Raw genomic sequence first — 26426 nt, forward strand, 5'->3', positions numbered from 1 at the left:
AGATTCTGGTGCACAAGCAAGTTTGGAAGCCAGAGTAATCATAGAGCAGACTTTGCAAGAAGCTTGGAAAAGATGGTATCTTTAATACAGATCCTTGACTCTTTTCTCTCTGAATAGAAGAGGAAGAACTTGTAGTGGAGGAAGGTACAGATTTAGTGATGCAGTTCAGAGTTTGCGCTCTATCATTTTCCTGTGAAATAGTAATCTGCTCACAGAGTTGGGGAAGGTGAAGATTTCCTAAGACTGGAGGTTTCAAATTGCTTCGAATACTGAAGGGTAGCTTGCTACTATTGAGGATCTAGTGGTTGTGGATGGTGACCGCAGATGATACAGTGGCACCAATCTGTGCCATCATGTGGTTTCCTGTGGCAGTGCTCAGCAGCCCAACAGTAATCAGGCAGAGAGCTGAACTCATCGACGATTCAGGTTTTGCCCCACAGTGACAAAATAATGACAGTAAAACAAAGGAGTTTAGGATATTGCCAAGAGAGTGGCCGGAGCATTAAGATGACAGACCTAAACTGGATGGAGAGCTAAGTGAAGAAAAGAGATGACTACTAGTGGAACTCCTAATGAGAATAATTTGGGTTTGACTATTTCAAACTCCAGGCCCTTTACATGTATCAGCTTTTGTTCAACATTTTTATCACCAACTATGCTACACTGCAAGGGGACGCAGCTGTACATAAGAAAACCCCTCCCCTCAAAAACATCGTTTTGTAGCAGAGTGCCAGTAAGAGCACTCAACAGAATGGTACAATTAACAGGTCAAGGTACAAGGTACTGAGGACGTGTGAGAAGGGACTCTTTCCAGCCCAGGGGAAAGAGGTGGTTAGCAGGGAAGCATTCATTTAAAAACTGCCCCCAAGCCAAATAAGATAAAAACGGAGAGGGGGCAAACCATAAGAGACTCTTGAATACAGAGAACAAACAGGGTTGCTGGAGGGGTGTTGGGTGGGGGGATGGGCTAAAATGAGTGATGGGCATTAAGGAGGGCACTTGAGATGAGCATTGGGTGTCATAAATGATGAATCACTGAATTCTCCTGAAACCAATACTACACTACATGTTAACTAACTTGAATTAAAAAAAAAACCCACAAAACAATACCCTGCCCCAAGTAGATCTTAAATACAGAAAGACAGCTACAGGCAGAATAGAGACAAAAAGACCACTGTGAGTAGAGCAAGTAGCATAAGCAAAGGCAGGAAAGAATAGCAAAAGCCCGATTAGGAGTTAAAGTATAGGGGAAAACAATGTTAAGATAAGGCTGTAAAAGTAATTTAAAGTCAAATTACAGAGAGCCTTAAAAGTGCTAAAGAATTTGAGACTTTATTCAGTAGGCAGTGAGAGGCAGTTAAAGTTCGTAAACATGATTGGCAATGTGCTGTAGGAAGACTGGCAATCCAGAATGAGATCCTTATTTAAGGCCTAAACCAAGGGTTCTTTTTCAATGTGACTGCCCGAAAGAATCACCTGTAGTGCTTTGAAAGACACTGTTGCTTGGGTCCTTGAGTCCACCCACCAGAAATTGTGGTTTGTTTTGTTTGGGATGAGGCTCAGCAATTTAAAAGTACTCCAGATGATCCTAATCTGGGACCAGGGTTAAAGCCTTGTCTCTGTGTCTCTAAAGTTGATGTTGATACAGTAAGGTTCAAATCAGACAATAAAGGAAAGCCAAATGTGTGTGTGTGTGTGTATGTCAGAATGCTGGAAAAAAACAAAAAACCACTTGTAACAAGTTAAACTGCCCCAGTAAAATTAAAAGCACACCGTTGCCATCACAAGAGATATCGTATATATACAATTTATTTAATAAATTAATGTCATTCAAAATACAGTGCCAGAACATGATGCAGTTGAACATGCTAGTGATGTCGTCATGAAGCACCTGTGCTCATGTTAGGTTGGCGGCGCCCCCGCTACTGCTAGTGGTTCCTGGGATTAATGCCAGAGCAGCACTAGTTATCTGCTCTTCTGCACAGCTAGTGCAGAGAATTCCTGAACAGTTCACCTTTCTAATCCTACCCCACCCCCCCCACACACATGACAGGTTAAAAAAAAAACACACCCTGACAGCTAATGGATATCTATACACAATCACTCTACAGTAATGCTTGTTATTAAATTAAGATGTAATGACCTGGTTAACCCACTCTAAATCTTTAAGATGGAGAAATACAACAGCAGCAGGTAGTTATACGCATGAGCCAATGTTAATGTAATACAGAGAGTGGAGGCATTTATTGATTAAAAGCTCCACACAGACCCGCACAACAAGGGACTAGCAATTCTTATTGCAAGCCCAGCAACTTAAGTCCACACCTGGTAAATGACCAGCTGATTGGAAGACCTGTATTCTAGATAGACAAGTATAAGTTAGTGAAAAGAGAGTACATGCACCTAATAGTATAGTTAGACTGATCCTGCAGTCATAGCTCTCCCTGTGCAATACCATGAAATGGAAGATCTTCCTCAACTATAGTATAGGATTTAGACAACACTTCTATACCAACATGGACACTAGTGTTAAGTGCAGCTGAATCAATTACACTGAAAAAACAGCTGTATTTCAGGACTTCAGAATAGAAGCACGGGAATGAAATACATATACTAAAAATAACCTCAGCACAATCTGTGATATACCACACTAGGAACAGGAAACTAGTAAGTGAACTTTTTGAACTGTACATAACACAGGGCTAACGATGTTAGATAATCCAGATTCTTATGCTCTCATGATACATGTAAAAGTTTCTCAGTTATTGGATAATCTATTTCATATTATGGAAGCATATCTTTCTGTAAGACTCACTGATATATATTATACTGATGCAAATATTAAGTAGGGCATAAAAATAAAATTTATCAAAGATAGATTTTTATGTACTCATATTTAGTCCTTTCATAGCCTCTCTTGTTTAGCAAAGAAAACGACAAAGCACATAAATCAGGCGTGCACTCCCTAAACTCCCCAACTATACAGGTGGTAGTGCAACCATCTCTCCATCCAGTTCAAACTCCTCTGTCCCATCCGGTGAAAAAAGGTAAGTTGGTGGTTTCCATGGAGATTCTTCAAGGCAGGATGGATAAAGTTTCCCCACAGTGCACCGGAAATCTCTCCCTAAGTCCCACAGTACCCGTTCAGATATATGCTGCCGCAGAGACCACCGGTCAAGTTCCAGATCATACTGGTAGGTGACGTACTTAGCTCTCTCATTTAAGTGGGTTTCTCGCATGAACACACAAAGAGAATTTGAGATCACAACAGCTCTAACGCAGGGGTCTGAGTACCTCTTAGCAGGGATGTTGGCTGCCATTTTCCACTCGTTTTTATTCACATCGTAAATTTCCACAGTTACTGAAGACCCATCGACAGTGCCAGAGGGGAGTCTTATGCCAGAATTGGTAGCAATGTGCAACCCTCCAATATAGAAAATTTTATCACCAAAAGCTGCAGCTGAAGCAAAAGACCTGGTAGTCTGTCTCATGGCCATTTCCACCCATGAATCAGACCTTGGAAAATAACAGTACATGAGGTTCAGTGTCATCACATAAATGCAGTCATGAACCACAACTGCTGCGCTCCACTGCCAAGCACAAGGCAAAGGGCTTACCATTGTCCACTCATCCTTCTCAGTATCATATCGTTCCACGGTCCTCCGATTAAGTTCTCCACCTACACTGTCTCCTCCAATTGCATAGATATAGCCTTCACAGCAAACCAAAGATGGCTTTATGCGGACAAAAAGCATTGGGGTCTTTGGAAACCAGGTATTTTGCTGTGCATCAAACCAATAAAAGCAATTCACAGTTCTGAAGGCAGTCTGAAGTTTGCTTGTTTTACTGTGATTTGTTTTTGTGTTTTTCAGAGGAACTTGACCACCTGCTATATAGATGTCATTATCAGGAGTTACAACAGTCCCAACCTTCTGCAAATCAGCTGGTGGGCTGCACAGCTTGTAAACTTTTTCTGCTTGGGGGCTGTAACAGACAGAAGAGTAAAGACTACAAGGATTTTCTGAAGATGCCTCAATGAAAATCATCATCTCCTCTTTAGTCATTCCAAGTCTTGGTTTGAAAAACTTGGGCATAGACTTATACAGACCTTGAACCACTACAGACTTGTCATTGGGTGGGAGGCCTTGGAACCAAGCTCTCTGCGTTACTTCTGAAAGTGCATCAATTCTGATTTGGCTAAGAACTGAAGACAAATACTGGGATCGTGATTCTGTGTTGTACTCTAGCCACAGCATAGCAGCTTCTCGAACTGTCTCCTCCTTTTCAACATTTAAATTGTCACTACTGAGGATGTCTATCAGTAGGTCATGTGACAGCTGCATGAACGCTTCCTGGTGATACACAGCAGTGAACTTGTGCTCTACCATTCTTTTAGCACTTTGCTTTAATTCTTCACAACTGAACAGATCAGCAAAACTCAACAATCGCACACAATTCTCTGCATTGATTTTCTTAATTAAGTATTCTCGACAACGCTGTAATACATCTTCTACCTAAAATGGGAGGAAACAAAAGGTTGATAAAGACAGGACAAATTTTACTTTTACTGTAAAACACAAGTATATTAATCAGCTCCCTATACTACGGTTTGTTTTTAGATATGTATGTTTGGGCTAAGAGATAATGCCTTCCAGTAATAATAAAATTATAAGATTATGCATAGTTTTGTATTTCTTCTTGTCCAGTGGCCTACTTAAGTGCCCTATTTAAGAGCTAATAATGTAACATTAAAAAGGCTCTTAAAAATAGCCTTACAGGAAAAGAAAATTTCTGCATAATTTTTTAGGCTTTAAAAAATATACGATTGAGAAAACCAAAGGGAAAACAATGTAAATATATCATAGTACATAAATGATTATCATTTATCATCATAAATGGTTACTGAGGAACCAGAATCTGGTTTTCTCAACATGGACAAGATAGTCATTTATAAAACAAGAAAATCATGCACAATGACTAAGTACCTATTTGCCTTTCTTATCTAGAGAGGTAACAATAAACACATTCATGTGCCGTTGTAAATTACCTACATTTAAATGACCCACCATAGCCATTCTGTTTCCCAGATTTGTTTTTTCTTAAGGAGGAGAAGTAGATCTTGGCTGAATCAGAACTGCTACCTACTATACTTATTCACACAGCACACTAACTAGAAGCAGCTTAGACTGAGAAGTCAGGTTGCTAAGATTGGATGGTCAGTACTTGTATAGTATTAGGGAGCTTTATTTCTCCAAGCTTCAGCTTTCTCTTGTATACAATGGGGAGATCCTTACCAACGGTCACAGTAAGGATTAGATGATATCTATATGTCATCTATATAGATAAAGCAGGATATATATCTAAAACATTATACATAACCTAGATAAAACAGTATGTGGCATATAAAAACACTACCACTCCCTGCGTCTAATAATGAAGATCATGTTGGTGTCACAAAACGCCCCATCCCAGGCCTGTCAGGGCAACCCAGTAAAAGAGACAAGAGTCCTGTTTTTCATTTCGTGAGCGTATGCATATGAGTTCACTAACATGTTAGGGAAAAAGTTAAGAACAGTGTTCCTACCTCCAGTAATAAAGTATTCTGAAATTCGTATTTTTTAAATTCCTGGCTTTAAAAAAGGTATTGAAAACTTACAAACTACAGAAAGACAGTGCACATATTGTAGCATTTCCCCCTTTCATGTTTGGATCTAGGTTATGAATGCCCTTGATTCTAAAGCACCAGTGGGCGCCCTGGGTGGCTTAGTCAGTTGAGTGTCCGACTTTGGCTCAGGTCATGATCTCACGATTCATGGGTTCAAGCCCCACATCAGGCTCCACACTGTTGGTGCAGAGCCCACTTGGGATTCTTGCTCTTTCCTCTCTCTCTCTCTCTCTGACCCTCCCTTGCTAACACTTTCTCCCTCTTTCAAAAGAAATAAACTTAAAAAAAAAAAAAAAAAAAAAAGGCACCACGAAGCTACTATGGCTTCAGTTTCCCCAGAGATGTAGGTACAGTGGGACAATGCACAATTTTCTAAGGAAAAAAAAGAGTACAGAATAAAAAAAGGAAGAAAGCTACATAAGACATGGACTATACTCTGGTTCCCAGAATTTCACCCATGTTGATGTTCAGTGTCACTCATACTCATTCAGCACATATGTATGAAGTACCTACTTTCCTAAGGCTTTACAAAAATAAAAAAAGGGCACTTAAATTTAATAAACACTTTTAAAAATTACTTCTACTTAAAATCTAGATTCTCAGGTAAACCAGGCAAAATATGAAACCAGTATGAAATTTTCACCCATCTTTTTAAGTTCCCATCATAAAACTAAAGAAGTTTATTGGCTAATCAAATCCTATTATTTTTCCCATATGCATTTTTTTTCCCTTACACATTTTTTAAAAGTTTTATTTAAGTAATCTCTACACCCAACATGGGGCCCAAACTCAGAATCCCAGGATCAAGAGCCATCTGCACTTCCTACTGAGCCAGCCAGGCGGAGCTCCCTTATATGCTTTAAAAAGAGAAAATTTGGGGCGCCTGGGTGGCTCGGTCGGTTGAGCATCCGACTTCGGCTTGGGTCATGATCTCACGGTCGGTGAGTTTGAGCCCCGCGTCAGGCTCTGTGCTGACAGCTCAGAGCCTGGAGCCTGCTTCCGATTCTGTGTCTCCCTCTCTCTCTGACCCTCCCCCATTCATGCTCTGACTCTCTCTGTCTCAAAAATAAACATTAAAAAAAAAATTTTTTTTTAATAAATAAAAATAAAAAGAGAAAACTTACCTTCTAAAATCTGCAATAAGAAAATTACATCAATGGAAGACATTACTGATGAAACAATGTTTCTTGACAAAATAAACCAGTTTATGTATATAACAGAGGAAAAACCGCTTACCTGCAGGAAGCAAGCGGTTTCATAAAGCTGTTCGACAGTGCTGTCATTTATTGCCAAGTTACCCGTGTATGCGTATGCTATTATTATCTGTAAGGTGGCTGCATCCACATTCCTCAGGTGCACGTGTGTCTGTTTGCTTTCACTGAGTCCACTCATGAACATGGCCCTACATCAGAATGAGAAACAAAGCTGATGGGTTTAGTGTAAAACCAGCGTAGTGTAAAACAAAGCTGATGGGTTTAGTGTAAAACCAGTTGTCCTAAGAAGGACAACTAGATAACATGGGATGTTTATTTAGGGTATTTGCCTATGGACACATTATAAGGAAAGCTTTTGAGGGACACAAGAGAAAAGCATAATAATTCAGTGCCAAAGATATAACTATTCCACCATCTGAGTGGAAACATCAAACTCCTTTATATTCATACAATGGAATACTACTCAGCAATAAAAAGGGAGTACTGATATGTATTATAACACAGATGAACCTCAAATACGTGCTCAATGAAAGAAGCCAGATACAAAAGACCATATATTGTATGATTCCATTTATATGAAATATCCCTCCCCCAAATAAATGCAGAGACAAAAGGGAATTAGTAGTTACCTAGGGCTATGGGTAAGAATGGTGAGTCATTGTAAATGGGCACAAGGTGAGTGCAATGTTTCAAGTTAGATTGTAGAAATGGTTGTGCATCTCTATAAATACACTAAAATGCATTTAATTATACCCTTAAGATAGGTGGATTTTATGGTATGTAAATTATATCTCAATAAAGCTGTTAAAATTGTGATTTACTCAAATTGATTTCCTAAAACTATATGGGACAATTTCCTAAAAACCTATTATATACAATACATACAATGAAGTATAACTCGGCAATCAAAAAGAATGAAATCTTGCCATTTGCAACTACATGGATAGAACTAGAGAGTATTATGCTAAGTGAAATCAGGGAAAGACAAGTATCATATAACTTCACTCATATGAGGACTTTAAGAAAGAAAACAGATGAAGATAAGGGAAAGAAAGCAAAAATAATATAAAAACAGGGAGGGAGACAAAACATAAGAGACCCTTTATATTTTTTTTTTTAATTTTTTTTTTTTCAACGTTTATTTATTTTTGGGACAGAGAGAGACAGAGCATGAACAGGGGAGGGGCAGAGAGAGAGGGAGACACAGAATCGGAAACAGACTCCAGGCTCTGAGCCATCAGCCCAGAGCCTGACGCGGGGCTCGAACTCACGGACCGCGAGATCGTGACCTGGCTGAAGTCGGACGCTTAACCGACTGCGCCACCCAGGCGCCCCGAGACCCTTTATATTTAAGAGAGCAAACAGAGGGTTGCTAGAGGGGTTGTGGGAGGGGGGATGGGCTAAATGGGTAAGGGGCTTAAGGATTCTACTCCTGAAATCATTGTTGCACCATGTGCTAACTAACTTGGATGTAAATTATAAACAATAAATAAATTATAGAGAAAAAAAAAGAAAAAAAAATCTATTATATACAGGAAACAATGCCAAAAGGCAATTAGTGTTGTAGAGAATACAAAACATAACACCCAAACGTAGGTGAGAGATGAAAAAACAATGCAAAGAGTATTACCGTATGCATAAAAGAGAAAAGTCTGTGGTGATCAAAAGTGGGTATGACAACAGCACTAGCTTGGGCCCCTGAAGGACAAGATGAGGAAGGCCTTCACCAATGGATAAAACAGTGAGGGCAGAACATAACTGTTTTTTTCAGGGGCATGGCTGAACATAAGGGTTCATGCAGGAGACTGGAAAGCAAACTGGAAAAATGAGCGGCAGTCAGATCACAGAGGGCTTTTAGAGGCCTAGGAGGGGCGTGCCTGGGTGGCTCAATAGGTTGAGATTCCTGACTCTTGATTTCAGCTCAGACATGATCCTAGGGTCGTGGGATCTAGGACTGCATCAGACTCTGTGCTGAGCGTGAAACCTACTTAAGATTCTCTCTCTCCTACCCCTCTCCCTGGCTCACACTCTTTCTCCAAAATAAAAAATGGAGACATAGGAGTCTGAGATTTTTCTTATAGTGAGAACACTGAAGGGTTTTGTGCATGAATTTATCAGCATAATAAAATGTATTGTAGAATGAATACTCTAGTGACAGACCTCAAGTGGCCAAAGGGTAGAGACAGGCAAATGGGCTATGAGTCTACTGCAATAATCTAGATGAGGAGTAAGAAGAACCTGACCCAGGGTGGCAGAAAAGGATACAAAAGCTATCACAATGAATCAAGATCTGGTGATTTTCTGAACATAGGGAAAGGAATAGAGTAGGAAGCAGATAGGGAAATAAAGCTACTTATTTTCAAATCATTGCCTAAAAAAATAACTGCTAGCCACGGAGAGAAAAATTTTAAGATCACACAACTGTAAGTCAACTTAATCCTGGGAAAAGGAGGAGTTAAATTTTGGATTTAAGGTAAGGGCACTTGAGTCAAATGGAAATAATACAATAATCGGTTAAGTATTTATATTAATGAAACTCTGGGGAAGATTAGGAATTAATACAGTAAGCAGTGGGGGTGCATAGTGGTTCAGTCGGTTAAGCGTCCAACTCTTGATTTCAGCTCAGGTCATGATCTCAAAGTCGTGAGACTGAGCCCCACGTTGGGCTCTACACGGAGCATGGAGCCTGCTTAAGACTCTCTCTCTCTCTCTCTCTCTCTCTCTCTCTCTCTCTCTCTCTCTGTCTCTGCCCCTCTCCCCTGCTTGTGCAAGCTCTCTCTCTAAAAATGCACACAAAAAAATTGGTGGGCTGTGAATTCTCTACAAAGTGACATGTGTTAAAGATGAATATCTGAGGGTGACTAAAAACCTCAAAAGAAAAATGCATCCAGAATCCCAATGACCAACCTGAGGTAAAGTTCAATTAGGATAAAAAAAAAGAATGACAGAAGGTCAAGAAAAGATTCATCAGAGAAATAAGCAGTCCAGTACCATGCTACTTAGGACAAGAGAGGTGGGGTGTCAAAAACTAGAATCAAGGACCGCAAAGTCACTGGTGACTACCTAATTGCTTTCATGGTATAGCTCAGAATGAGGAGGAAGGACAGCAGCTAAACTTCAGGCAGTGAAGGAGAGGAAGAGTGGCACAAACAAAATCAATCATGGTAGCTAATGACATCCTCCTCAAAAATACAGGATGACCATAAATAAGCCTGAGTACTGGAGAAGAGGAAGTGTTCTTAGAAAATATCCAAGACATGACGACAAACTCTTTAAAAACACACACACACACACACACATATTTAATGTTTACTTATTTTGAGAGAGAGAGAGAGAAAGGCAGAGAGAGGGAGAGAATTACAAGCAGGCTCTACACTGCTGGTGCAGAGCCCAACATGTGGCTCAATCCCATGATCCATGAGGATCACAGCCTGAGCCACAGTCAAGAGTGGTATGTTCAATTGACTCAGCCACCCAGGCGCCCCTAAAAACACCTATAACTAACTGGCTTCACCTGTTTGACATGAGAATGGGAGATAACCAAAAAAAGCCTGAAAAAGAACTGTAAGAGCTCTGAGTAAAAATGGAAGACTAGGGATCAGGTGGTTTATATGTCTATTCCAGCAGAAGGCAGTAATTTTGGAAAAGAGAAAGGGCAAGAGAACAGCTGACTATACAGACAACATTGAGACTGGCTATTTCTACATCATGGTTTTATAACACCAGAAATATGGACATCTGTGAAGGAGCTGAGCTTGCTGAAGACCAAAGATAGAAGCCTAGCCAACTGATTATAAAAATTTTCTTTTTTAAAGTTTGTTTGTTTATTGATTGATTGATTGATTGATTGAGAGACAGCACTCAAGCAGGGGTGAAGCAAGGAGAGAGAATCTCAAGCAGTCTCAGGCTATCAATGCAGAGCCAGACATGGGGCTCAATCTCACAAACAGTGAGATCATGACCAGAACTGAAACCAAGAGTAAGCTTAACCGACTGAGTTACCCAGGCGCCACATGAAAATTTTAAACGTTTTAAAGAAAGAGTAAATACTGAATTACATATTATATATGAAATATGGAAAAGTACCACAGTGGAAGAGGTGCTGAGTAATTCTCAAGTTAATCTCTCATTTGGGGTCTAAAATGAACTGTAAATGTTACTAAGACGTACTGTTTCAGAGATTCTACTGATTCTTGGTGGGATGTAACTGGTAACTTAAACTACAAGGAAAGATGTATGTAACCCAAAAGGAAGAATTTCCAATAGTAAATTTCTACGGACTAGTATTATACATAAAGATATACTAAAATCAACGAACCTGAAAGAATCCAACTGAAGAACACTTGGGAAAAGATCAAATTATTATTGTGGAAATACAGGATAATCTACCCACTCCAGAGGAAAGGTATATATGGGAGGAAGAAATATAAAGGACTGTTTTCATCTTGGGGATTATAAAAGCAGCCCAGACACAGGATTTTAAAGATGTGTGGCTTTAATCACAAATATGTATCAGACTATTCCTCCTACTTATAATTACTTCTACTTAATTCTACTTCTTATTATCTGATTTGCTTTAGAGAGAATATATTTTCTCACAAGACCAAGGATGCTAAAAAAGGGAACTAGCCATTGAAAAGGGAATAACAGTAGCCTTAAGAAGACTGTGTTGTCTTTAAGACTGTAACGTTATTGAGGGGCACCTGGGTGGCTCAGTCGGTTGAGTGTCCGACCTCAGTTCAGGTCATTATCTCATGGTCTGTGAATTTGAGCCCCTCGTCGGGCTCTGTGCTGACAGCTCAGAACCTGGAGCCTGCTTCGGATTCTGGGTCTCCCTCTCTCTCTGCCCCCCCCCCCCGTCTCAAAAATAAATAAAAACATATTAAAAAAAAATTAAAGACTAACATTATTGAAAGATTTAAGTCTCCTGGTCTTCAGGAAAATCAATTCTAACCCACTTAGTTAAAGATAAACAGCCTCATGACTAGAGAATTTAAAGAACAGTGTGTTACCTATCACAAATAAACTTAATGAGAAAGGAAAAAAAAAAAGGGAAGACATCTACAAAAACGCAAGTTTACTTCCTGATCAAGATGATGACCATACAGAGAATATTATAGATGGAATTTCTGCACAGATTTAAAAATCAGACTAGATGACTGCTAAGGTCATTACCTTTACAAAAGATTCTGTTCTATGATTAAAAATATCAATCTGAAAATCCACAACTAAGGCATAAAACTCTTTCTAATAATGGGTAATCAATTTATAATTAATGGCCATTAAAAAGGGACAGCTAATAACTCTTGGTATTGACTGAATCTGTAACTTCAAATTTCTAACACCATCTACTAAGCCAACAGATCTGAAAAAAAAACACTGACCATCACAATCATTTGGTAAGTTTTTAAATATATAAAAATTCTTGAACTCTAACCCTGACTCACTGAATCAGAATGTCTAGGTTTGAAATCCAAGAACCTCTATTTGTAGAAGCACTTGAGGATTCTGATGATCAACCAAGTTTTAGAATCACTGTTTGCAAATATGCTAAGCTTTCTAAGAAAATCAATGTCTGAAATTACATGAAAAATCCACAGCTTAACCTGAAACAATCGCAGGCACAGGAAAGATAAATAGCATTGGGCTTTAACTTCGGGAATCATCAGGAGATGTGCCACATTAAGAAATGTAAAGTTCTGAGGCGCCTGGGTGGCTATCGGTGAAGTCTAACTCTTGATTTCAGCTCAGGTCATGATCTCACAATTCGTGAGATCAAACCTTGCATTGGGCTTTGCACTGGCAGTGTGGAGCCTGCTTGGTATTTTCCCTCTCTCTCAAAATAAATAAACATTAAAAAAATGTGAAGTTTCTACACCTTCAAGTATGTTAACCTTATAAAGTCAACATTAAACCTGCCCTGTCTATAGCTGACACTAAAGAACAGCAGAAATTAACTTTCACAGCTGATCCCCACTTATGACTACTAATATTTGTGGTAGTATTATACTGGTCCACATTTAACTCATCTTTATTGACCCTGTCCCTTTCAAATATTAAGTAAAAATTCAACCTAAGGGCAAAACACAAATAAAAGAATTTCTATGACTTTGCTTCCATTCTTCTCACAAAACACACAATAAAGAGAAACCTACTAAAAAGGTTAAAAGTTGCAGAAGATCATAAAAATGAAAAGTTAAGCTTTATTTACTTGCTATTACAAATAAATCAGCTTCTAAATTTTGATGCATAGAGAACAATAGTATTAATTACTAAATATTTAAATCTGGCAAGGAGTCTGGTAAGGCTAAAAGGATATCATAAATGATAATAGTAAACTAAGAGTGAGAAAAAGAAACACATTTTTGCAAAGGAAATAAAGTCCTTAACACGCCTAAACAGCAACAATTATCCTCGAAAAGTTATCGTTCAGCCTACTACAACTCTTACATCAATGACTATTCTTTTCTTTTTTTTTTTTAATTTTTTTTTTTTAACATTTATTCATTTTTGAGAGTGAGAGAGACAGAGCATGAGCAGAGGGCAGAGAGAGAGGGAGACACAGAATCCGAAGCAGTCCCCAGGCTCTGAGCTGTAGCACAGAGCCCGACGTGGGGCCTGAACTCAGAGTGTGAGATCGTGACCTGAGCTGAAGTCAGACCCTTAACTGACTGAGCCACCCAGGTGCCCCTGACTACTCTTTTCTGAATGTAATATTTTAAAATCTCAACAGCAAATAAAAATTATTCATTTCTTAAAAAAATTTTTTTTTAACGTTTATTCATTTTTTGATAGAGACAGAGCGTGAGTGGGGGAGGGCTAGAGAGAGACACAGAATCTGAAGCAAGCTCCAGGCCCCGAACTGACGGCACAGAGCCCGATCCGGGGCTCGAACTCACAGACTGTTGAGATCATGACCTGAGCTAAAGTAGGACGCTTAACTGACTGAGCCACCCAAGCGCCCCTCATTTTTCTTTATCTTTTAATGGCAAAACAGCATTCTGAATCTTTTTGCCTCCCCACAATGAAAACTTTACCGGAGTTAATTTCAACAAATTTCTTGTATTTAAACCTTTGCAAAAACTTCTTTTTCCTGTCCTTTACTTAAACATGCAAGGAAGTGATTTGGCAAGCACCATGCCATTGGAATAGAAAGTTTAAGCAAAACATTAAGATGTCGTTTTTTTTTTTAACTGAAACGTTTAAAAGAATTCCCATTAAAACATTAAAATAAGCTAACATTCTACATTTGAAATTACAAGCCAAGCAAGATTTAAGTACTTACCTAAAATAAGAGCTACATGTTGCAAGAACCATCTTATGACAAGGGAATTCAGTGCCCTCAACAATTAACACTATGTCAGTAAACAACTGCTGTTCATAAAACAGTTTTAACTGTTCCAACAAGGACACAGCATATTCAGTATTGATCTGCCTCTCGTCTTGAGTGGACATGACTGTATTCCATTAATATCTCCCGGAACAGATTGGAAAAGTCAGTCTTACTGATGGAAGGTCAAGTGAATGCTTCAGAAATAAAGAAAGGAGAAACTCTGCTTGCTGTTATCTGTAGCATTCAGAATCAAGACTGACACATTCACTAATGAATAGTTTCTTGTTATAGGCTTAGAATCACTCCTAGGTCATCCTGTGTTAATTAGGTTCTTCAGTTTTCCAACAGTCTGCAGACGTCTTGCTCAAATTTACAATTGTTGTGCAGCTCATGAGTTAAAGAGAGTAACACACGAGGTAGATTTTGTGGTGACATCCTATGTTTTGTGGATCCTCTGGAGAAACTAAAAAAAAAAAAAAAAAAGTTCAGTTAGAGTATGTAGGCCAGTACATTTTTAGAATACAATGCTTAAAATAGCAGATTTAAATATAAATCATATTTATTCAAAATTCAACTTCAAACATTACCATAAAAACGAAACATGACAAAAGGTACATTTCTTGATTTTTTTTTTTTTTTCCGAGAGAGAGACTGCACACAGAAGCACAAGCAGGGAGGGGGCAGAGAGAAAGCAAAAAAGAGAAAGAGGGAGAGCGAAAGAGAGAGAAAGAGGGATAAAGAGGGAGAGAATGAATTTCAAGCAGGTTCCATCCTCAGTGCGACACCCAACACAGGGCTTGATCCCATGACCCTGGGATTACGACCTGAGCTAAAATCAAGAGTTGGATGCTCAACCAACTGAGCCACCCAGGGCCCCCTTGAGAAAAGGGATATTTAAAGTCTATTATATTTAAAATTAAAAAGACTGGGAAAAAATAATATTTATAGTCTTAAATTAACTTTTTGTCTTCTCTACAAAATACAAACATCCTAGAAAGTAAGCAGCATATCAATAAGCATATATTTTAAAGTTACTTAAAAATAAAGAATTACCAACAAAGCCAAATACACTAGTTATTTGTTTAGTGGCAATACATGACCATAATTTAAGAGAAAAAGAAAACAAAACAAAACCCTTTCTCTTGAGTGGAGAATCTCATTTTGGGAAATATATTCTAAATATACTTACAAACGCTTTATATTTAATATAAATTAACTATATGGTAAACATTCCATTTGTTAATTTCCAAACTATATATATATACATATATATACGTGTGTGTGTATTTTAAGTTATTATTTATTTATTTTGAGAGAGACAGCATGAGCAGGGGAGAGGCAGAGAGAGAGAGAGAGAGAGAGAGAGAGAGAGAGAGAGAGAATCCCAAGCAGGCTCCAAGCTGCCTGTTATGGGACTCAACCTCACAAAAGTGTGAGATCATAATCTGAGCCAAAACCAAGAGTCTGACACTTGACTGAGCCACCCAGGCACCCCAAAACTATATACTTTTTAAATCTGTAGTTCAGTTCAGTAAGGGTAGCATAGGGAGTATATCTCTTTGTCCAGTGGTGGTTCCTTCCTAGAAATCTTTTTAAGAGTATAGAATTTTCCAGGGGGGGGGGGGGGGTACAAAAAACCCTTTTTGAAACCAAACATGATAAAGAGACATGTGTTCCTACATGGAGGGACATGTGTTCCTACATATTATACGAATATGAATGTTCTCCAAAATGTATAAATTTAATACAAATCCAACCTAAATCCTATTTGCAGAAAATTCATCTGGAAGAATGCACAGCAGTTGCCAAGATATTTGAGGGGAACGGAAGGCAAGTTTTTCTTTGTGACTCTTGTCGATAGTAAAATGTATTAAAAATCTACAATAAACCCAAGTAAATATAAGAAATTAGATATGTTAAACACTGGCATTTTAAAATAGGAAAACTGGCTTATTTCAACAAATAATGTTGGAACAACTGGCTAACCACTTGAAAGAGGGGGAAAAAAAACCTCTACATTTTAGTCCTATTGCATACCATTCATCAAAAGAAATTCCAACTGAATTAAAATTTAACTTTGGCAAAGGAATTACAAATCAGGAAAAGAAGAGATAAAACCCACACAGAATTACTAAATAGCTAAAACTATCACTTCTTTTCTAATTAGATGACTCTTAGTTCCCATAATGAGAAAAATCAAGTACTATTGACATGAAACCTATAAATAATACCGTGATTGGAACCACTAACACTTTTTCTCACAAAGTATCTCCCATATGTCAAAGAGAAGATCACATTGTACTTCCTGCCAAACTATACTATTACACGAACTGCTAACTTGATATACACTGTCAAATTTCCAGCCAACTTAACTCTGAACGTAACTAAAACAGGTGCAAAGGCAGAGAGAGACTTTGGGTCATTTAAGGTAACGACTTTGCTCTTCCAGATTTGAAAGTTACACTATAAATCTAAGTTCTACTACTATAACCTCTAAAGCTAGTAATACCTAAAATCACTGGCTATTTTCACATATCAATAATGCAAGGCCCAGTGAGGGTATGGAGAAAATGAGCATTCTTACACAGAAGTGTAGGTCAAGTCATACCTACAAGCTCTTATTCAAAACTCTTAGGGCTAGAGAGGCACCTGGGTGGCTCAGTCGGTTAAGCATCTGTCTTCAGCTCAGGTCATGATCTCGCGGTTCTTGGGTTCAAGCCCTGCACTGGGCTCTACACTGACAGCTCAGAGCCTGGAGCCTGCTGTGGATTCTGTGTCTCCCTCTCTGCCCCTCTCCTGCACGCATTCTCTTGCTCTCAAAAATAAATAAACATTAAAAAAAATTAAAAAAAAAAAACTCTTAGGGCTAGATATGTTCTGGAATTTAGAATTTTTCAGGTTTTATAGAGATAACGTGGTACATGTATCATGTATTACAAGACTCTTTCAAAGAGTCTGGCACAACACTCCATAATTGAACATACTACTATCTTTACTGTGGGAAATATGAACAGTGTGAAAATAATACTATAAATAGCCTCGTGTTACTTCAGGTTGAGTTCTGCTAGTTTTTCTTAAAACTTGATTTTAAGAGTTTTCTGAATTTCAGAACTGCAAGTGAACTATTACAGAAAGCATAGTATTTGGCATTGTAAATGCTGACTATCCCAATCTATTAATTCTACCTCTAGAAATTTATCTTACAGAAATGCATGCATTGATAAACTGAAAGTCCTAACCATAGCTGCAAGATCCAAAATCATCCTCATCCATATTTAAATCAGGTGACAAGAACTGGCAGTCTGGGCCAGGATGGATTTGGATCCCACTGCTAGACCCCAGAATTCCTTGCAGGCTAGCTGTACAGACTAGACTCACTCTGGTTATTTCTTTAACTTCATATTATGACTTGATTTTTTTGTAGTGACTTGATTTTTTGAAAGGACTTTTTTAGGCCTGTTTTGTTAAGTCTCTTACTAGATTTATTTTTTTTTTTAATCATACACATGATGCCACAGTAAAACAACTGAAGATGCTTTTAGAAAATTACACCATGAGCCAGCTTTATGTAATCCTCAGTATGGCTGCATTATACACCCCTAGTCCCCACACCTTACTTTGTAATCTGGAGTACATTTTCTTCCTGATAGGGCATTTTTTATTTAGGATATCTTAATATTAAAATAGGCAGAAAAAAGAGGTACCTAGGTGACTCAATCAGTTAAGTACCTAACTCTTGATGTAGCGCAGATCATGATCTCACGGTTTTGTGAGTTTGGGTCCTAAGCTGGGCTCTGCACTGGCAGCACGGAGCCTGCTTGGGATTTTCTGCCTCCCACTCTCTGCCCCTCACCTGCTCGCTTGTGCTCTCTCTAAACAAATAAATAAATAAATAAATAAATAAATAAATAAATGTTTTAAAAAATAAAGTAGGCAGAAAAAGTTATTTAGATATATTAAATAAGTGTAATAATTTGAACACCTGTATCTAGTACAATTCAAAATAAAACTTCTCTGAGACCAGAGACTTTAAATATGTGAAAATATGTAAAAAAGTGAAAAGTTGCAAAGTTTAAGATGACCAACCAACAACCTTCAAACGCCCGTAACATGAATATTTACAGAATCCTTTTCTCCTAGAAACAATACTTGAAATCAATATCCTAAAAATATTTCACAAAGCCTGTATTGTATTACTTAACTTCACCAGTGATTTAACATATTTTATGAATTTTCTTTTTAATAAATATATTGTGTCATGTATCACTCTATGTCATACCTAAAATTAGCTTCAAAGTAAGTCACACATCTTGTTATCTGCAGAAGTTAGCAGTTAGTTACCCACAGACTAATTCCCAGGTATCAGGGAATTATTTTTCTATCACAAATCAATGGCTACTTAAATTTAACTCAACAAATGTTTACTGAGTATTTACTAAGTGCTGGTCATTGTACTAGAAGTACTCAGACTGAGGGCTGCCAACCACTAGAGCTCCAAAATACCATATGCGTTTATTCTTACTATAGATTACAGCCAAAACCATGATTATCATTTAAAAAAATGGTGTTTTAAAGACCAGTTATTGTAGACAAAAGCTAAAAAGGTGCAAATGGGTTAAGTGAGCCGCGTATAAGAAACGCTTTTCTTAAAATCCACCTGTCTTGAGCTTTCATTTCAAAACTTCTGATAATACAAGAAATTTTATTCTTTACCATAAGAAAAACTGTAATACAAGTAAAATGAGCAAAGGAGGTAGTTGGCATTTGATTCCACTAACAGTGGTTCATGTTGCAGAAAGAGGAAAAAACTTAGTGAAGACTTTTTTCAATCCTTCTGTTTATTAACATATGCAATGATTATCTAATTTGAAAAAAAAAAAAACTTTTAAAGGGTATACTACTTTCTCTTATCACGAAGACAAAATATTTCAGAGGCTTTGTAAGTTATAAAGCCTCTGTCCCAAATGCTTAACTCTGTTTTTGTAGTGTCAAAGTGGCAAAAGGCAGCATGTAAACAAATGGGCATAAAACTCATTTCCAAAAACAGGCTGCAGACCACATGTACCTATCTCTGCTTCAGACTGCTTCTTGATCAAATATTAAGAATCAGTGATTAAAATACATAACTCAGGTTGTTATCTCCTAGAAGGTCTTCCCTTTAGATCACAATAACAGGGGGAAAACATACACCTTAAATGCTTAAAAGTTTAATTAAATGTAATTCTTAATCTAACCTGTATATGTTCCACTTTCTCTTCAATAAAAATATTTTAACATCTGTTCCCTAACACACACCTGCTTTCCCCGCCTGCTTTTCCCCAGGTTCAGTGGATTTCTGAAACACTTTCTCTTTTATGCAGTGTGACTACTCTTTATTAAGGTTAAAAACAAACAAGGGGCACCTGAGTGGCTCAGTTGGTTAAGCAAGAGACTTCAGCTCAGGTCACGATCTCATGGTTCCAGATTCCAGCCCTGCATAAGGCGTGCTCCTGTCAGCATAGAGCCCTCTTTGGATACTGTGTACCCCTCTCTCCCCTGCTCATTCCCTTGCTCTCTCTCTCTCTCAAAAATAAATACTTAAAAAAATAAAAATAAATAAAAATAAAGTACATTCGTCTACAAGATAATCTGCTAGGAAAAAAACAGTGAGAACTATATAGTCAAAATCACTTATTTTCTATTTTATCAACTACAATAACTACACGCAGTTGAGAAATAGAATATGTATACAAGATAAATTTTGTGTAAAGAGATATTTTTTAAAGTCCTATATTTGAGGGGCGCCTGGGTGGCTCAGTCGGTTGAGCGTCTGACTTTGGCTCAGGTCATGATCTCGCGGTCCGTTGAGTTCGAGCCCCGCATCAGGCTCTGTGCTGACAGCTCAGAGCCTGGAGCCTGCTTCGGATTCTGTGTCTCCTTCTCTTTGCCCCTCCCCCACTTGTGCTCTGTCTCCCTCTGTCTCTCAAAAATAAATAAATGTAAAAAAACAAAAATTTTAAGTCCTATATTTGAAAGCTGGTCATAAGAAATATTCCACGGCGAAAAATGACGAGAGTAAGAAATGGGAGTTGTACAAACACGATATAAAAAAATTCAGAATGTACTAAAGTGCACTGTAGTTTGACATAAAAACTATGGATATTCTAACATTTTCTTTAAATGTCTATTTTTTAAAAAAAATTTTTTTTAACGTTTATTTTTGAGACAGAGAGAGACAGAGCATGAACGGGGGAGGGGCAGAGAGAGAGGGAGACACAGAACCGGAAGCAGGCTCCAGGCTCTGAGCCATCAGCCCAGAGCCCGACGCGGGGCTCGAACTCACGGACTGCGAGATCGTGACCTGAGCTCAAGTCGGATGCTTAACCGACTGAGCCACCCAGGTGCCCCTAAATGTCTATTTTTGAGAGAGACAGACACAGAGGGCAATCAGGGGAAGGGCACACACACGCACACACACGCACACACACACACACACACACACACACACAGAATCTGAAGAGGCTCCAGGCTCCAAGCTGTCAGCACAGAACCCGATGCAGGGCTCGAACTCACGAACTGCAAGATCATGACCTGAGCCAAAGTCAGACGCTTAACCGAATGAACCACCCAGGCACCCCTCTAAATTCTTTTCCTAACTTATGGGTTCATTTCAACGTTTTTCAGTGATCTACCTGACAGCAGAGAACAACAACAATGAATAATGTTAGAATGCCACGTACAGGAGATCTTTTCTTCTACTCTCTACCCATGGACTTTCTGCAAAAAATCAGGGGACAAAGTCCAACTTATTCTTAAACCTAAGGACTTCCTATAAAAGTAGAAAATTTATATTATGACTGAGAGAGAAAAAGGAAAGCAAAAGTTTTGGTTCTAATACATTTTTTCTCTAGGCTACCCAAGCTTCCAAGGTACTTTGAGTGGATTCCACCACACAAAATAGTTTCAAAAGGAACAAGCACTGCTATTACATGATCATCAGAATTAAATCAGTCAGCAATCCATATTAATATGCACAATTCTATTTAAAAATGTGAAACACCTCATGAGAAATTATTTCAACAGATTTTCCTCAAATAATCAACATGACTATAAAATAAACCTTCATAGAGCCAACCTGTTTTATACTTTCATCATTAAATCAGAAATATAGAAAATCCAACTTTAAAATTACTCGTACTCCAGAAGTTTAATCTAGTTGTCTGAAATCCTCACTTCATTTTCCTAAAAAAATAACAGTATTACAAAAAAGGTGGTTAAGTCATGAGGCTCCAAAAGCCAACATATGCCCCAAAATGTTATCTATAAAGAAAATCTACACAAAGTACACGCTGTAATAATGACAATTAAAGAGATAACAGTAACAATAGGGGCGCCTGGGTGGCTCAGTACTTCTGCTCAAGTCATGATCTCACAGTGAGTGAGTTTGAGCCACACATCCTCCAATATGTGCTGTCAGCACAAAGCCCACTTTGGATCCTCTGTGCCCCCCACCCCGCCGTCTGCCCCTCCCCTGCTTGTCTGCTCCTCCCCTGCTTACGCTCTCAAAATAAATAAACTGGAAAGAAATAGTAGCAATTTATACTGTATAGATTCTGAACATTGACTTTAAAGGAACAGAAACCAAGATTAATTGGAGAAAGGCTTGAAATATTGAAATTTTAAAAGTTAACTCCAACACTCAAAAGATTTCAGAGGTTGATGGCAAAGGGTTCTATTAGGGGGAGAGGAGCTTTCAAATTTCACTCTGAAACCTAGTTTTCAACCCCACAGGTATGTCATTTGCAGTACCCTTCCACTGAGTAGCTAAGAAACACAAATAGAACATTTTCCAACGCTAACCAGGCAAAACCGAGAAGATAAAGGAAAGAATAAAGGATTAAATACCTGCTGCAGGTGAAAATGAGATTGATTAGCAATTAAGTGAGTTGTGTATGTTAAATGAAATTAAAAGATGGAAGGAGGTTGCCAACAAGGACTACACAGAAAATACATAAAGGATGAAAGAGGAAGGGCAGTGAACTATAGATCATGTATGAAGCACTTTCCAGTTTTATATTTTTAACTTAGATGGTGCTGCATCTTCCAATGCCACAAATGCCAATACAAAAGATTGAAGACTTCTTGGAAAGGATCCAAGGCATTCTGAACGCCAAGTATTGCCAAAAAATTAAGAGCATGAACTGTGGAGCTGTGAAAGCCCAATTCTTCAACTAGTTGTGTGACCTTTTGTAAGTTATTTACTTTCTGTGCCACAATATGCTAATTGGTAAAATGGAAGATAAAAACAAATCTCTTCTCAGTGAGCTGAATAAATTAATTTCATAAAGATCTTCGGATGATGCTTGACACAGAACCCTACCACATAAACCTGCAGTTATATTATTAATGCAGTCACTGGCCAGGCTTTTTGTGGCACTTTCCCAACTCCTGAATCTCCACACCTATACAGGTCCAGGCGTCCCAATTACAAAGTCTCAGTACTCAAACACGGTTCTCTTTTTACCAGGGGTGAAAGGGATCTTAAAAAACATTCATTCAAAGATTTAGGGAGTGTTTTGATGGTACAAATCACAGAACAAACTGGCTCAACAAAGACTAATCTTGAAAGGGCCGATGCCAGTGCAAAAAAACTAAAGGAGAACCAGGAAGCACCAGTCACAAAACAAAACTTTGTTCGTATCAATGAGGCAATAGATTTCTCCTCAGGGAGGACAAAAAAGATTGGTGCCAAGAAGCTTGCTTTCAAGTTAACAAAACCATCCTGACAGTTGAGAATATTTGGAAGACCGCTTGGTCTTTAGACTGATTGTCAACCACTACACAAACAGTATTTTTTGGAGGCGTGACAAACATCAATTAAAAAAAAAATACCTTGCCTTTTAAAGACTTTATAAAGTTTGATAAATTTCAGTATAGCTTCCCCTATTCTAACCAAATTAAGAGCTCAGGTCTATTCCTTTCCAACCACAATGAAAAGACTACAGGACTCCACCAAGTCAATTATGCTCAGCACCCTAAGTAAATTCAGATCACAAGTATAAGCTCCTATATACTACATTACGATTAGTAAGTTACTTCACTTTTTAAAAATTAAACAAGAACAACAAAATATTAAATGAGAACATAAAGGAGATGCTACCTGTGATAGAATAATCATATGAGTATAGTATGTCCTTGTATTTTGGATATCATTTTTCGATTTTTCCTCTCAGCTCTACATAGTGACTTAAGAAAGCTGGAGAAATACAGGCTAAAGAAAAACTGACCTTAACTTTTTCACTAGGATTTCACTTTCCATCAAGTCAAAAATATTTTCAATCACAACAGAAGAAAATATTTCCCAGACATTCAAACATACTCATAAGGTCATTAAGGGCACAGCCAATTTATGATTATGACTACTGAAGTTTCTCAGTTTATATCCCAAAAAATAAACTGAGGAATACTTAGAATCCTCTGCCTACCATGGAAGCCACCGCCATGTCACCATTTGTCAGAGGTGTGGAAGTAGAGCAAAGAAAGTGAAGAATTTTAAAAGCTTCTCTCATTAAATTATATTTTCTCCAAATCTTCTACAACAATCCCTTCTCCTCCCACACTGAGAAAATCTAGGTCCTGCAAATTCTGGGCAAAGAAACCAGGAGTAATCTTCAAATATTTAAAAAATTATTTGCAATCAACCTGTCATTTTTTATACTGAGTTAAATGTTACTTGCTGTATTCAAACTGCACAAAAGTGAAAACAATAAAGCTGATATATAATGAAGAACTCTGGTATTTTCATTCATATGTTTTATGACAGTAAGACAAATCCTTTTTCCTGGCTTTAGGAAAGTGGGCAATGAGAAAAACAACTCTTGTCTAAATAAATGTGTAAAATCTCTTGGCTTTTCAGACTGCATTCAAATTTCTAGGAATTCAATGTTCAATGTTTAAAATTTACGAAATAGTTCATCATTTCCATTAACCAGGAGAAAGAGAATCTATAGAATTGTGTGGACTTAAGCACTATGACCCGCTATTCCAACCCACCTCCTTAGAGCCCCATGAATAACTAAAGCTAACAGATCTTATTTATGGTAACGCTTCCTATGAGAGCAAACAAAAAGGGGAGAAGTTACTGTACTTAAAACTCCTTCCTACAAAACTCCGTGTAGAGAAATTAGCACTAGGTGTCAGGGTGTGAAGATAAAGCATGCACAACAGAAATGCTACAGTCCTGTATAGCTGATCAACAGACAACTTCTTGAGAATTTCAGGGCCCAATGTAAAGGGTTTTCAACAAGCAGCAGAACAACAAAAGATCAAAGTGTGAAGAATACGCTTAACGTTAGTTACCAACCAGATGAGAAGAATACCAAATATCACACGGCCAAAACTAGAAAATAACGGCCTAGTTTGATTCTTCAATTTATTTCAGGTCAGAAAAAAAAAGTCCTCTTGAAAAAACGTTACCAAAGGTTAACTAAGTCACTCACAACCGCAAGAGATTTGAATACTCAAATTCAGGCAAAAATTCACAACTCAGAGGGAAGGAAAAAACAAAAAGAGAAGAAACAAACCACCCCGGTAATTAGTTGCTTCAATAAAAGAAAATATAATTTTGGTCAGACCACATTACTGATAGGGTTTTGTTTCTGAATGCCTAAATGTTCAGTGAGCCAGACGTACAGATTCATGTATAAACAACACGTGACCAGTCCTGTACCCTACATTTTTACAAGGCTAAGTGATCTAGAAGATAAATACTGCATACAAACGTGCCCTTTTAAAGTTAATTTTACATTTGGGTTCTTTTCCTATTTTCACTTGAAAGGACCACAGTGGTAGCGGACAATTCTAGGGATCTGTAGCCCATGGAGTATGTACTCCTCTCCCTTTAAGGTCGCTGTAAAAGGAGATCTTAGATTGCTAAACTAGAATACAAAAGACGTTAACTCCGGAATAACTGCTCCAAATCAAATCAAAGGATATTCTTCTACTTCACGGTTTGTCAATTCATAGGGAGAGGGAGGTGGTCGAGTTCAAATAAGTTAACGATTTCACAGTCTAAAGTAAACACGTACACAATTTTGTTTCAAAGGGCAGCTTCTGCTTTCTTTTTAAAATCGTTAGATCATAATGGGACCTCTGCTAATTTACACATCTCCTGCTTACTTCAGATATACTGGGAAGAAACAAAATGCAAGGAAGGGCTTGCCCTTCTCCGGCCCACCACCTCGCGAACACGTCGCGAGGCATTAAGGGAAACGGTTTTATTTTGGCAAAGGCGGGCGCCAGCCGGGGCCAGGGAGCCGCCTGGGAGCCCCGCGGCGCCCCGAGGCCGGGGCCGGAAACGGCCCCGCGAGCGGCGCACCCGGACCCCCCAGCCCCACACACCGGCCCGGCTGCGGAGGGGCCGCCGCGGGGTGCGGAGGGCGGCGCCGGCTGCCCGCGCCCCTCCCCCTACCGCGGCGGAAGCGTCTCGGGTTTGAAAGATGCCGCCGCCGCCGCCCCCCGCACCCCCCCCGCCGGCAGAGCCACAAAGGGCCGAGCCCCCTCCCACTGCTGCCCTCCTTCCCCAATTCCTCCACAGGTCTTGGCGGGCTCCCCCCGCCCGCCCCTATCTCCCGCCCGGCGTTGAAGACGCCTGCTCACCCGTGTCCCCAGGTTCCAGGGATCGGGATCCGGTGCGGCCGGCGGCCCCGAAAACACTGGGCCCCTCGGGCGCGGCGGCGGGGGCGTGGCCCTCCCGCCGCGGCCAGGGCCGGGGTATCGCCTCCGCCTCCCCCGAGGAAGGCTGGCGCCGTCGCCTCGTCTTCCTTCCGGCTTTCCCTCGCGCCCTCCCTCGGTCGGTCCGTCCTGCGCGGAAAGCAGCGTCCTCTGCGGGCGCCGCCGCACGCTCCTTAGGGCCCGACCACCGCCAGACTCCTCCCCCGGGAGCCGCGCCGCCGGGCCGCGAGACGCCCGGCTCGCCGCTCCCGCCCCGCCCCTGCGGCGCGCGCTCGCCCCCTTCGCGGGCCCCTTCCGCGGCCCGGGAACGCGCGGACAGCGGACGGCGGGCCAGCCTTCGCCAGGTTTTAACTCCCGCCGCTTGCGCCCGCCTAGCGGCACAAGCGGCAGTTTTGCAGTTTCCCGGGTTCTTGAGACCCCCACCCCTTTCCCGCGCCCTTCCCCTAGCTTCCCCCGCCCTTTTCCTTTGCTGAATCCCACCGGAAAGCCAAAACAATTGGGT

At 39.4% G+C, this 26426-nt stretch overlaps 1 protein-coding gene and 1 long non-coding RNA gene across 2 annotated transcripts in view; one reads left to right on the top strand and one right to left on the bottom strand.

Annotated features, from left to right (window-relative positions):
- Positions 1 to 4679, top strand: part of LOC115509053 — a 16872-nt gene extending 12193 nt beyond the window's left edge. Inside the window, exon 3 of the long non-coding RNA XR_004343302.1 lies at positions 3873 to 4679. This is a non-coding gene — a long non-coding RNA (uncharacterized LOC115509053). The remainder of the gene's footprint in view (positions 1 to 3872) is intronic.
- KBTBD2 (kelch repeat and BTB domain containing 2) lies at positions 1792 to 26122 on the bottom strand. The gene is made up of 4 exons (XM_030308195.1): positions 25850 to 26122; positions 14165 to 14675; positions 6902 to 7067; positions 1792 to 4514 (listed from the first exon to the last, which is right to left on the bottom strand). Exons 2-4 carry the CDS (start codon positions 14332 to 14334, stop codon positions 2979 to 2981), a joined length of 1872 nt encoding a protein of 623 aa, XP_030164055.1. The 5' UTR covers positions 14335 to 14675; positions 25850 to 26122; the 3' UTR covers positions 1792 to 2978.
- Positions 26123 to 26426: the final 304 nt, after the last annotated feature.

This window comes from Lynx canadensis, chromosome A2, assembly GCF_007474595.2.
Source record: "Lynx canadensis isolate LIC74 chromosome A2, mLynCan4.pri.v2, whole genome shotgun sequence".
In the NCBI taxonomy this organism is placed as follows: domain Eukaryota; kingdom Metazoa; phylum Chordata; class Mammalia; order Carnivora; family Felidae; genus Lynx; species Lynx canadensis.